General features: G+C 43.3%; 1 protein-coding gene across 5 annotated transcripts in view; it reads left to right on the top strand.

The window, feature by feature from the left end:
* The window catches only part of LOC115178827 (CREB-binding protein), a 71,765-nt gene that overhangs the window by 35,790 nt on the left and 21,390 nt on the right, over nt 1-14,585 (top strand). For all 5 annotated transcript variants that reach the window (XM_029740173.1, XM_029740174.1, XM_029740175.1 and 2 more), the window contains exons 5-8: nt 11,242-11,355; nt 13,168-13,401; nt 13,822-13,906; nt 14,237-14,377. In XM_029740173.1, coding sequence (XP_029596033.1) covers nt 11,242-11,355; nt 13,168-13,401; nt 13,822-13,906; nt 14,237-14,377 — 574 coding nt within the window. The remainder of the gene's footprint in view (nt 1-11,241; nt 11,356-13,167; nt 13,402-13,821; nt 13,907-14,236; nt 14,378-14,585) is intronic.

The following is a 14,585-nucleotide window of genomic DNA, read 5'->3' on the forward strand; positions in this document are numbered from 1 at the left end:
CAATAAATATTTACTCTGAGCTGCGCTTCGGTAGATTGGTCGTAGATGCTGGCCGGGTTGGCCAACAGATCTTCCTGTAGTGGAAGAATGTCAATGGTGGTAAATTGGATACGTGGTGGTATCTTCGTCTGGTTGTTAGACTGGATCCGTCGTCCGTCCTTTCCTAGCCCACGTTAGCAGCGGCTAACTCAACGGCTAGGAAGAGTATCACTTCTGTAGTGAATAAGCTCAAAGTTCATACCAGTTCATACCATAGCTCACGCCGAGGTTGGCTTAGTTCTGTCCTTGATATGGTTTAGTTAACATGTGTGTCCTTCTAACGTAGAGGCTGCAGACCTCCCGTACTGGAACTCCTGGTTATCTTTTCGTCAAAGGTTTATATAGTGGAGAGGGGGGGAGGAGGTGTTTCATCGTTTATAACCCCTGTCTCTTCACAGGGTTGGGCCACTGATTGAGCAGGGCACTTTCCTTATGAAAACCCAATTCTCTCATTTGGAAGCTAAAATTACATTTAATCTCCTAACAAACAATTTCAATATCAAACATTTCAATTGCATAACAATTCCATGTGACTCTGATAACTAGAGGGTGTATACTTTCTCAGGTACAGTTTATGTCGTCCTGTCATCAATCATAATGTCCCAGATAACAATGAACTGACCTCCATACTCATTACGTTATCAAGCATATTTCCAACTGGTTTTATTACCAAAATATGGTTCCTTTTCCCCATTTGTTTGATGTTCCCAGACTCTCTATATTTAACACAGGCTATTCAAGTCCTTCAGTAGGGTCAGAGAGAGAGGGGAAGGGAGAAAGGTATTTATGGGGGGGTCATAAACCTTACCCACAGGCCAACGTCATGACACAGACAAGCTATGTGTAGCCAATGTGGTTTTATAGGATTTTGATTTTTATCATAATTTCTACCTGTGTGCTGCAATGATTTTATTTGTTGGCTTTTTATGTAGGCTATTTTTACTCATATATTCTCATGTGGAAAAGCCTACGTAGGACAAAACGAAAAGACAATTACAGCACCGCATAGCTGAACACCGCAGCTCAATCAGGTGTAAGAACATTGACTATCCAGTAGCAGCTCACTTTGTTGAAGCTAACCATCCAATCTCCTCCCTCAAATACACAGGCATTGAGCATGTTGCTCTACCAAGGAGAGGAGGTAACCATCGAGATCCAACTACTACAAAGAGAAGCTTACTGGATATCCTATCTAAAAACGTTGACCCCCTAGTGGTCTGAATATTTACTTTGATCTCAGGCTCTTCTTATGAACAATTTTCTCTCTTATGAACAAGTTTTATGAATTGATATATTCTTTCTACAACTTATTAGCGTACACCTAATATGTTCCCCCGTTGATGCTTATTATGCATTAAGGTTGAACCAAAAGATTACATGTAACAAATGTAAATTAAATGGGAAACCATTAAATATGTGACATTGAATTAAACAATGTATGTTGATTAGAGGTCGACTGATTAATCGGAATGGCCAATTAATTAGGGCCGATTTCAAGGTTTCATTACAATTGGTAATCGGTATTTTTGGACGCGGATGATATATATATATTTTTTTGGTAAAAATGTTTTTTTTACACCTTTTAACTAACTAGGCCAGTCAGTTAAGAACACATTCTTATTTTCAATGACGGCCTAGGAACAGTGGGTTAACTGCCTTGTTCAGGGGCAGAACAACAGATTTTTACCTTGTCAGCTTGGGGATTTGTTTTTGAAACCTTCTGGTTACTAGTCCAACGCTCTAACCACCTGCCTTACATTGCACTCCACGAGGAGCCTGCATGGCAGGCTGACTACCTGTTACGCGAGGGCAGCAAGAAGCCAAGATAAGTTGCTAGCTAGCATTAAACTTATCATATAAAAAACAATCAATCTTACCATAATCACTAGTTAACTACACATGGTTGATGATATTACTAGTTTATCTAGCGTGTCCTGCGTTGCATATAATCTGGCACCCCAATGGTGGAACAAGCTCCCTCACGACGCCAGGACAGCAGAGTCAATCACCACCTTCCGGAGACACCTGAAACCCCACCTCTTTAAGGAATACCTGGGATAGGATTAAGTAATCCTTCTACCCCCCCCTTCCCCCCCCAAAAATATATAGATGTACTATTGTAAAGTGGTTGTTCCACTGGATATCATAAGGTGAATGCACCAATTTGTAAGTCACTCTGGATAAGAGCGTCTGCTTAATGACGTAAATGTAATCGATGCGGTGCCTGTTAATTTCTCATTGAATCACAGCCTTCTTCGACAAATGGGTGATGATTTAACAAGCGCATTTGCGAAAAAAGCACTGTCGTTGCACCAATATACCTAACCATAAACATCAATGCCTTTCTTTAAAATCAATACACAAGTATATATTTTTAAACCTGCATATTTAGTTAATATTGCCTGCTAACATAAATTTCTTATAACTAGGGAAATTGTCACTTCTCTTGCGTTCCGTGCAAGCAGTCAGGATATATGCAGCAGTTTGGGCCACCTGGCTCATTACGAACTGTGTGAAGTCCATTTATTCCTAACAAAGGCGGTAATTAATTTGCCAGAATTGTACATAATTATGACATAACATTGAAGGTTGTACAATGTAACAGCAATATTTAGACTTAGGGATGCCATCCGTTAGATAAAATACGGAACGGTTCCGTATTTCACTGAAATTATTCTTTCAGTGAAATACGGAACCGTTCCGTATTTTATCTAACGTTTTGTTTTCGAAATTGTAATTTCCGGATTCGACCATTTTAATGACCAAAGGCTCGTATTTCTGTGTGTTATTCTGTTATAATTAAGTCTATGATTTGATAGAGCAGTCTGACTGAGCGATGGTAGGCACCAGCAGGCTCGTAAGCATTCATTCAAACAGCACTTTCGTGCGTTCGCCAGCAGCTCTTCGCAATGCTTTAAGCATTGCGCTGTTTATGACTTCAAGCCTATCAACTCCCGAGATTAGGCTGGTGTAACCGATGTGAAATGGCTAACTAATTAGCGAGGTGCGCGCCAATAGCGTTTCAAACGTCACTTGCTCTGAGACTTGGAGTAGTTGTTCCCCTTGCTCTGCATGGGTAACACTGCTTCGAGGGTGGCTGTTGTCGATGTGTTCCTGATTCGAGCCCAGGTAGGAGTGAGGAGAGGGACGGAAGCTATACTATTACACTGGCAATACTAAAGTGCCTATAAGAACATCCAATAGTCAAAGGTATATGAAATACAAAATCGTATAGTGAGAAATAGTCCTATAATTCCTATAATAACTACAACCTAAAACTTCTTACCTGGGAATATTGAAGACTCATGTTAAAAGGAACCACCAGCTTTCATACAGTGGGGGGGAAAAGTATTTGATCCCCTGCTGATTTTTGTACGTTTGCCCACTTACAAAGAAATGATCCGTCTAAAATTTTAATGGTAGGTTTATTTGAACAGTGAGAGACAGAATAACAACAAAAAAATCCAGAAAAACGCATGTCAAAAACGTTATAAAATTATTTGCATTTTAATGGGGGAAATAAGTATTTGACCCCTCTGCAAAACATGACTTAGTACTTGGTGGCAAAACCCTTGTTGGCAATCACAGAGGTCAGACGTTTCTTGTAGTTGGCCACCAGGTTTGCACACATCTCAGGAGGGATTTTGTCCCACTCCTCTTTGCAGATCTTCTCCAAGTCATTAAGGTTTCGAGGCTCACGTTTGGCAACTCGAACCTTCAGCTCCCTCCACAGATTTTCTATGAGATTAAGGTATGGAGACTGGCTAGGCCACTCCAGGACCTTAATGTGCTTCTTGAGCCACTCCTTTGTTGCCTTGGCTGTGTGTTTTGGGTCATTGTCATGCTGGAATACCGATCCACGACCCATTTTCAATGCCCTGGCTGAGGGAAGGATGTTCTCACCCAAGATTTGACGGTACATGGCCCCGTCCATCGTCCCTTTGATGCGGTGAAGTTGTCCTGTCCCCTTAGCAGGAAAACACCCCCAAAGCATAATGTTTCCACCTCCATGTTTGACGGTGGAGATGGTGTTCTTGGGGTCACAGGCAGCATTCCTCCTCCAAACACGGTGAGTTGAGTTGATGCCAAAGAGCTCCATTTTGGTCTTATCTGACCACAACACTTTCATCCAGTTGTCCTCTGAATCATTCAGATGTTCATTGGCAAACTTCAGACGGGCATGTATATGTATTCTTGAGCAGGGGGACCTTGCGGGCACTGCAGGATTTCAGTCCTTCACGGCGTAGTGTGTTACCAATTGTTTTCTTGGTGACTATGTTCCCAGCTGCCTTGAGATCATTGACAAGATCCCCCCGTGTAGTTCTGGTCTGATTCCTCACCATTCTCATGATCATTGCAACTCCACGAGGTGAGATCTTGCATGGAGCCCCAGGCCGAGGGATATTGACAGTTCTTTTGTGTTTCTGACATTTGCGAATAATCGCACCAAATGTTGTCACCTTCTCACCAAGCTGCTTGGCGATGGTCTTGTAGCCCATTCCAGCCTTGTGTAGGTCTACAAGCTTGTCCCTGACATCCTTTTAGAGCTCTTTGGTCTTGGCCATGGTGGAGAGTTTGGAATCTGATTGATTGATTGCTTCTTTGGACAGGTGTCTTTTTTACAGGTAACAAGCTGCGGTTAGGAGCACTCCCTTTAAGAGTGTGCTCCTAATCTCAGCTCGTTACCTGTATAAAAGACTCCTAAGAGATAGAAATCTTTCTGATTGGGAGGGGGTCAAATACTTATTTCCCTCATTAAAATGCAAATCAATTTATAACAGTTTTGACATGCGTTTTTCTGGATATTTTTGTTATTCTGTCTCTCACTGTTCAAATAAACCTACCATGAAAATTATAGGCTGATCCTTTCTTTATCAGTGGGCAAACGTACAAAATTGGCAGGGGATCAAATACTTTTTTCCCCCGCTGTATGTTCTCATGTTCTGAGCAAGGAACTTAAACGTTAGCTTTCTTACATTGCACATAATGCACTTTTACTTTCTTCTCCAACACTTTGTTTTTGCATTATTTAAACCAAATTGAACATGTTTCATTATTTTTTTGAGGCTATATTGATTTTATTGATGTATAATATTAAGTTAAAATAAGTGTTCATTCAGTGTTGTTGTAATTGTCATTATAAAAATAAAAAATCGGCCGATTACCCAGTAGCGGCTTTTCTTGGTCCTCCAATAATCGGTATCGGCGTTGAAAAATCATAATCGGTCGACCTCTAATGTTGATGCTAATATAATGTACAATATTCAATTTTTTGCATAGGATAACAATAGCCTAATATATTTAATATGCCATAAACTATTGATTTAACAGTTTCACTCAATTCATTCTAATTAACTCTAATAATTGACACACCCCTCACTATTGTCATTGGTTGCACTAATTGCAGTGTTTGTCTACATAACCTGGTTCAAGTATTCATGATATTACCCTTAAGAAGGCACAGTGATGCTGAAACGTTGGTGATTTACCCTATAAATTATATATGTAGTGTGCGACTCTATCTTATAGTTTATTCGCCTTCAGTCAGCACCTCAACACAAAATAATTGTTCTGGGTGTGCGCCAGCTCATGTTTTCTATTCTACATATTGGCAATGGCAATAGAAGTTACTTTTAGATTTGTGTCATTTTAATTTAGATGGACTTGATTAACAATTCATTAATTGACGTTGATTTAGACATATGAAAACTTTATACCTGAAATGAAACTGTTTTTTGAAAATGTGCATATAAAAATCATAACTGGCAATCAGAGCAGTGGAAATGGTACGCTAACTTATCACTCCAAATGGAAAAGGTTGCCAACCGTTGGTGTAGCCTATTACCGGCAACTTTAGGAACGTAACTGCAGAATCTGTGAAGGCCACCGGGGGAGGAGGGGGTCAAGAACAGGTTCTTTCTTCTGGTTAGGCTATATTGATCTCTGGCTCCCTCTTTAGTAATTTATCGTTTTTAATTGCAGTGCTCGATGCATCAGACAAGCTCAGTAGCCTACATATAGTTGCTTTTATTCAAACGGGTTGTGTCTATACAGTGCATTCAGAAATATTCAGACCCCTTCATCTTTTCCACATTTTGTTACATTATAGCCTCATTCTAAAATGAATAAAATAAAAACCGATACCTTATTTACACAAGTATTCAGACCCTTTGCTATGAGACTTGAAATTGAGCTCAGGTGCATCCTGTTAACATTGATTATCCTTGATGTTTCTACAACTTGATTGGAGTCCACTTGTGGCAAATTCAATTGATTGAACATGAGTTGGAAAGGCACACACCTGTCTATATAAAGGTCCCACAGTTGACAGTGCATGTCATAGCAAAAACCAAGCCATGTGGTCGAAGGAATTGTCTCTAGAGCTCAGAGACAGGATTGTGTCAATGCACAGATCTGGGGAAGGGTACCAAAACATTTCTGTGTCATTAAAGGTCCCCAAGAACATAGTGGCCTTCATCATTCTTCGATGGAAGAGGAACCACCAAGACTCTTCCTAGAGCTGGCTGCCCAGTCAAACTTAGCAATCAGGGGAGAAGTGCCTTGGTCAGGGATGTGTCCAACGACTCAATGCGCACTCTAACAGAGCTCCAGAGTTCCTCTGTGGAGATGGGAGAACCTTCCAGAAGGACAACCATCTCTGCAGCACTCCACCAATCAGGCCTTTATGGTAGAGTGGTCAGACAGAAGTCACTCATCAGTAAAAGACACATGACCGCCCGCTTGGAGTTTGCCAAAAGGTACCTGAAGACTCTCTGACCATGAGAGCTGTGGGGATGTTTTTCAGCGGCAGGTACTGGGAGACTAGTCAGGGTCGAGGGAAAGATGAACAGAGCAAAGTATAAATGATGAAAACCTGTTCCAGAGCACTCAGGACCTCAGACTGGGGTGAAGGTTTAACTTCCAACAGGACAACGACCCTAGGCAAACAGCTTTGGGACAAGTCTCTGAATGTCCTTGAGTGACCGAGCCAGAGCCCGGACTTGAACCTGATCGAACATCTTTGGAGAGACCTGAAAATGGCTGTGCAGCGACGCTCCCCATCCAACCTGACAGAGCTCGAGGGGATCTGCAGAGAAGAATGGGAGACACTCCCCAAATACAGGTGTGCCAAGCTTGTAGCGTCATACCCAAGACTCAAGGCTTTAATCACTGCCACAGGTGCTTTCACAAAGTACTGAGTAAAGGGTCTGAATACTTATGTAAATGTAATATATCAGTTTTTTAATTTTTTTATCCATTTCTAAAAAATCTGTTTGCTTTGTCATTATGGGGTATTGTGTGTAGATTGAGGGAAAAAATGATATTTTATCATTTTTAAAATAAGGCTGTAACTTCTGAATACTTCCCGAATGCACTGTATATGGATAAATACACGTTTAAAAATGTCAACAAATGAAGAACAGATGACTTTTGGTCGACCAATTTATTTATTTTTTTCTTCGGAGACAGCCCTAGATTCCAGCCACACAAGCCATAGACTGTTCTTTCTGCTTCCGGTACTGGTGCATCAGGTCTGACACCAACAGACTCCTGAACAGCTTCTAAATAGCTAACAAAATGGCTACACGGACTATCTGGGTTGACTCATATGTTTTCAGGATTTTTTTGGGGGGCACCGTTTCCATGTACGATCACAGGACTCTGTATACACACACTGACAATCTAACACATACATTATATTTGCTCACACACATAACATGCTTACACATTTATACTGTTGTTGCCGAAAGTTTTGAGAATGATACAAATATTAATTTTCACAAAGTCTGCTGCCTCAGTGTCTTTAAATATTTTTGTCAGATGTTACTATGGAATACTGAAGTATAATTACAAGCATTTCATAAGTGTCAAAGGCTTTTATTGACAATATTTGCAGTGTTGACCCTTTTTCAAGACCTCTGCAATCCGCCCTGGCATGCTGTCAATTAACTTCTGGGCCACATCCTGACTGATGGCAGCCCATTCTTGTATAATCAATGCTGGAGTTTGTCAGAATTTGTGGGGTTTTGTTTGTCCACCCGCCTCTTGAGGATTGACCACAAGTTCTCAATGGGATTAAGGTCTGGGGAGTTTCCTGGCCATGGACCCAAAATATCGATGTTTTGTTCCCTGAGCCACTTAGTTATCACTTTTGCCTTATGGCAAGGTGCTCCACCATGCTGGAAAAGGCATGTTCGTCAACAAACTTTTCCTGGATGGTTGGGAGAAGTTGCTCTCGGAGGATGTGTTGGTACCATTCTTTATTCATGGCTGTGTTCGTAGGCAAAATTGTGAGTGAGCACACTCCCTTGGCTGAGAAGCAACCCCACACATGAATGGTCTCAGGATGCTTTACTGTTGGCATGACACAGGACTGATGGTAGCGCTCACCTTGTCTTCTCCGGACAAGCTTTTTTCCAGACGCCCCAAACAATCGGAAAGGGGATTCATCAGAGAAAATGACTTTACCCCAGTCCTCAGCAGTCCTATCCCTGTACCTTTTGCAGAATATCAGTCTGTCCCTGATGTTTTTCCTGGAGAGAAGTGCCTTCTTTGCTGCCCTTCTTGACACCAGGCCATCCTCCAAAAGTCTTCGCCTCACAGTGCGTGCAGATGCACTCACACCTGCCTGCTGCCATTCCTGAGCAAGCTCTGTACTGGTGGTGCCCCGATCCCGCAGCTGAATCAACTTTAGGAGACAGTCCTGGCGCTTGCTGGACTTTCTTGGGCGCCCTGAAGCCTTCTTCACAACAATTGAACCGCTCTCCTTGAAGTTATTGATGATCCGATAAATGGTTGATTTAGGTGCAATCTTACTGGCAGCAATATACTTGCCTGTGAAGCCCTTTTTGTGCAAAGCAATGATGACGGCACGTGTTTGACAGAGGAAGAACAATGATTCCATGCACCACCCTCCTTTTGAAGCTTCCAGTCTGTTATTCGAACTCAATCAGCATGACCGAGTGATCTCCAGCCTTGTCCTCGTCAACACTCACACCTGTGTTAACGAGAGAATCACTGACATGATGTCAGCTGGTCGTTTTGTGGCAGAGCTGAAATGCAATGGAAATGTTTATTTGGGATTCAGTTCATTTGCATGGCAAAGAGGGACTTTGCAGTTAATTGCAACTCATCTGATCACTCTTCATAACATTTTGGAGTATATGCAAATTGCCATCATACAAACTGAGGCAGCAGACTTTGTGAAAATTCATATTTGTCATTCTCAAAAATGTACACAAGCACACACTCACGTATAATCATCATATATGCTGCTGCTACTGTCAGCAGCATACCACCCTGCATCCCACTGCTGTCTTGCTTCTGAAGCTAAGCAGGGTTAGTCCTGGTCAGTCCCTGGATGGGAGACCAGATGCTGCTGGAAGTGGTGTTGGAGGGCCAGTAGGAGGCAGTCTTTCCTCTGGTCTAAAAAATATACCAATGCCCCAGGGCAGTGATTGGGGACACTGCCCTGTGTAGGGTGCCGTCTTTCGGATGGGACGTTAAACGGCTGTCCTGACTCTCTGAGGTCATTAAAGATCCCATTGCACTTATTGTAAGAGTAGGGGTGTTAACCCCGGTGTCCTGGCTAAATTCCCAGTCTGGCCCTCATACCATCATGGCCACCTAATCATCCCCAGCTTACAATTGGCTCATTCATCCCCCTCCTCTCCCCTGAAACTATTCCCCAGGTTGTTGCTGAAAATGAGAATATGTTCAAACAACTTACCTGGTATAAAAATTAAATAAAATATCCTGATGCCTAGTGACCTCTACCTACTGCTATCACTCCAGATTCCCTGCACATTGTAAATATGATATTGAAACTGACCCTGTATATGGCTTACTTACACTTCATGGTCAAAAGTATGCGGACACCCCTTCGTATTAGCGGATTCTGCTATTTCAATCACACCTGTTGTTAACAGACGTATAAAACCGAGCACACAGTCATGCGATCTTCATAGACTAACATTGGCAGTGTAATGGCCTGTACTGAAGAGCTCAGTGTCTTTCAACGTGGCACCTTCATAGGGTGCCACCTTTCCATCAAGTCAGTTCGTCCAATTTCTGCCCTGCTAGAGCTGCCCCGGTCAACTAAGTGCTGTGAAGTGGAAAAGTCTAGGAGCAACAACGGCTCAGCGTAAGTGCTAGGCCACACAAGCTCACAGAACGGGACCGCCAAGTGCTGAAACACGTAGCGTGTAAAAATTGTCTGTCCTTGGTTGCAACACTCCCTACCGAGTTCCAAACTGCCTCTGGAAGCAACGTCAGCACAAGAACTGCTCATCGGGAGCTTCATGAAATGGGTTTCCATGGCCGAGCAGCCGAACGAACACAAGCCTAAGATCACCATGCCCAGTGCCAAGTGTTGGCTGAAGTGGTATAAAGCTTGCCACCATTGGACTCTGGAGCAGTGGAAACACGTTCTCTGGCGTGATGAATCATGCTTCACCATCTGGCAGTCCGACAGACAAATCTGGGTTTGTCAAATGCCAGGAGAACGCTACCTGCCAGAATGCATAGTGCCAACTAAAGTTTGGTAAAGGAGAAATAATGTTCTGGGGCTGTTTTTCATTGTTCGGTCTAGGCCCCTTAGTTGCAGTGAAGGGAAATCTTAACGCTACAGCATACAATGACATTCTAGACGATTCTGTGCTTCCAACTTTGTGGCAACAGTTTGGGGAAGGCCTTTCCCTGTTTCAGCATGACATTGTCCCCGTGCACAAATCGAGGTCCATACAGAAATGGTTTGTCGAGTTCCGTGTGGAAGAACTTGACTAGCCTGCATAGAGCCCTGACCTCAACCCCATCGAACACCTTTGGGATGAATTGGAAAGCCCAAAATCAGTCCCCGACTTCACTAATGCTGTTGTGGATTAATTGAGTCCCCACTGCAGTGTTCCAACATCTTCTGGGAAGGCTTTCCACTATAGTGGAGGCTGTTATAGCAGCAAAGGGGAACCAACTCCATATTAATGCCCATAACTTTTGAATAAGATGTTCGATGAGCAGGTGTCCACATACTTTTGTAGCATTTTGTTTTACCTTGTTATTTTTTGTGTTACATTGTTATTGATTACTGCATTGTTGGGTTTAGTGCTTGAGAGGAATTTCACTGTACTTGTGCATTTGACATTAAACCTGTGTTACAGGTGGTGTAACGCTGTGTTCCCTCTGCTCTTCCTTTCCCCTCTGTAGTGGCTCACTGTGCGTCATCCAGACAGATCATCTCACACTGGAAGAACTGTACGCGGCACGACTGTCCTGTCTGCCTGCCGCTAAAGAACGCCAGTGACAAGAAGAACCAGCAACGTGAGTAGTACCCACACACGGATCTAGGATCAGTTTACTGACTCCCCATATATCAACCATTAGGGTGAAAAACTGAACTCAGATCAGTGACTAGAGACCACCTCATCCTACTCAATGAGTACTTCATCATCCATAAGACACTGCCACCTGTAGGATATTTATATACTAGCCTTGTGTTCCTCTTGCCTGGTCTTAGATATGTTTGTGCTGTCTTGCCAATGACCGTAGATCTAGGCAAGACGGCACAATCAGATCTGGGACCAGGCTAGCGTTCCACAGGGCTGGTTGTGAACAGCTTGATGAGCAAGAGTGGACTCCTGCTGGGCTTGTAATCCGAGATGCAGGAGGGAGAGGAGAGGAGGGGGGGATAGAGGCATGGAGGGTGTGTGGCTGTCCTGCTGAGCGATTGGCTGGTGGACTGATGATTCATTTAAACCCCCCAGATGACTGCCTGCCTCCATGGATGCTTTTTTTTCTCTTCTTTCTTGTTCTCTCACTCTGTTAATTGCTCCCTCTCTCTCCATCTCTTTGCCTTACTCTGCTTTCTTGTTTTTTTCTCTTTGCTCTTTTACTCCTTTCTCTCTCATTCTCTGCTTGCTCATTCTCTCTCCCTCTGCTCAGCATCTTTCATCACTCTGTTCTTTAGAGAGTTTGTTTCTCTCTGCCTGATTCACATGCTGGAAAGCACAATGGCACCACTGACTTTACTCCTGCCAGTGTAAATAGCAAGCAGCATTTCAGTTCGTTCTCTGATTTTTTTTGTTTTATGATGCGTCCCAAATTGCACCCTATTCCCTACATAGACCAGGGCCCATAGTGCACTATAGGGAATAGGGTGCCATTTGGGAAGCAGACATAGAGTAGTATGTTGGCTGAACTCTATTTAATATGCAGATTTTACACATGTAATACCCCCTGAAGGAATTTCTACAGCTCTTATGTGTCACAATGTGGTTAAACCACTAAGATTAGAACCATATCTGTTGTTTCACACGGATATCTCATGGCAAGTAAAGTTCCAAGAATAAATATCAATCAAGTTATGACAGCTTTGTGTGTGTGTGTGTGTGTGCGCTGATTGTGTGTGTATACATCAAGGTGTGCCTACATGACTGTTTGTGTTTGATTACATTGTATAGGACTATCAAATCAAATCAAAGTTTATTTGTCACGTGCGCCGAATACAACAGGTGTAGCCTTACAGTGAAATGCTTACTTACAGGCTCTAACCAATAGTGCGGGGGAAAAAGGTGTGTGTGTGTGTGTGTGTGTGTGTAGGTAAGTAAAGAAATAGAACAACAGTAAAAATACATTTTAAAATAAGAGTAGCGAGGCTATATACAGACACCGGTTAGTCAGGTTTATTGAGGTAGTATGTACATGTGGGTATGGTTAAAGTGACTATGCATATATGATGAACAGAGAGTAGCAGTAGCGTAAAAAGAGGGGTTGGCGGGTGGTGGGACACAATGCAGATAGCCCGGTTAGCCAATGTGCGGGAGCACTGGTTGGTCGGGACAATTGAGGTCGTATGTACATGAATGTATAGTTAAAGTGACTATGCATATAAGATAAACAGAGAGTAGCAGGGGGAGGGCACACAATGCAAATAGTCCGGAAAACCATTTGGTTACCTGTTCAGGAGTCTTATGGCTTGGGGGTAAAAACTGTTGAGAAGCCTTTTTGTCCTAGACTTGGCACTCCGGTACCGCTTGCCATGCGGTAGTAGAGAGAACAGTCTATAGCTAACAGCATATGTTTATCATAGTCAATCAAAATCAATGTTAACTACAATCTCTCTCCCCCCTCCAGCCTTGCTGAGTTCCCCCAACGCTGCCCTCCAGAACTCCCTGGCCTCTGTGGTCTCTGGCGCTCCCTCCCTCAACACCCCCACCCCCATCGACCCCTCCTCCATGCAGAGGGCCTATGCCGCCCTGGGCCTGCCGTACAGCAACCAGACCCCCACCCCCGGTCAGACCCCCCCAGGGGGACAGAACGCTACACAGGGGCAGCATCCACAGCTGATGAGACCCATCAATGCACTAGGTAAAGAGTGGTTTTTGTGTAGCAGGGCTGTGTTCATTAGGACACTCCACAGAAGACATTTGGAAATGTTTTGGAATGGAAAATGGGAATTAGTGTTTCTTATTGGACCAGTTCAGGTGGTCCCTCCCTGTTTCAATCAATTTTCTGTTTGCTGCCTAATGAGCACGATCCCAGGTGTGTCAGTTTGGGAGAAGTGTTTGATTAAGAGACCATAGTTTAGTCAGTCTCCATTGGACCTTGCTCAACAGGTTTTATTGTTTAGTTAACCATCTAGTAACAGTTGCTACTTTATTTAACTGCGTAAACATTAAAGCGTGTGTGCTTCTGTCTTGTCTGATGAGACGTGTGTGTATAATACAATCTTAACTTGCGTCTAGACACACATACAGATTCTAACTTGCCATGTCTCTGTTTCTCCAGGTAACCAGATGGCTCTGGGAGGCGGGGCGATGGGCGTGGCCTCGTCAGATCAGACCAACCTGCACTCAGACTCTCTCAACGCCAAGTGAGTCTCAGCAAACATACATCATGTCTAGGAGCTGTGCCAAGGAATTGATTGATTGATTGAATACGTGGTTATTCTAAAAACTGTTGCTTTAGCTGAGAAGAAATAGATCAAGGGACTGAAACATGAAAGTAGGCGTATAGCACGATCATGGATATTGAGTGAATACATTTAGCTGTATTGAAGATTCTCTCACACAGGTTTCCATATGAAGTGACTTGTTGACACAGCACCAGACTTAATTGAATTGGAACTCCTCATGAGCTTTTGTTCAGGCCTATGTAAGATGTTTTCCCTTGTCCTAATCTCCCCTTCTCCTCCCCCTGTCAGTCAGCTGCTGTCCGACGGATCAGGTGTTGGCTCCATGGGGGGTAGCCTGCCCACCGCCGCCCCCCTCTCAGCATCGGGAGTCAGGAAGACCTGGCATGAACACGTCACTCAGGACCTCCGCAACCACCTCGTCCACAAACTGTACGTCCAGATGGCTGCAGTGGGAAAACGACCATAGAAAACCGTTAAAATACTCTTATCTCAATGGAATACTAAACACAAGTCTCTGAGTTGTGGTTCAGTTCCAAAGCAGTGGTTTTGAATTGTGACTCACTGGGAGCCTTTAGATTTATTGTCACCCACCACACAAACAACTTCCTAGTCACAACCACCGACATCCACTTATATC

The sequence above is a fragment of the Salmo trutta genome, chromosome 38 (assembly GCF_901001165.1).
Source record: "Salmo trutta chromosome 38, fSalTru1.1, whole genome shotgun sequence".
Lineage (NCBI taxonomy): Eukaryota > Metazoa > Chordata > Actinopteri > Salmoniformes > Salmonidae > Salmo > Salmo trutta.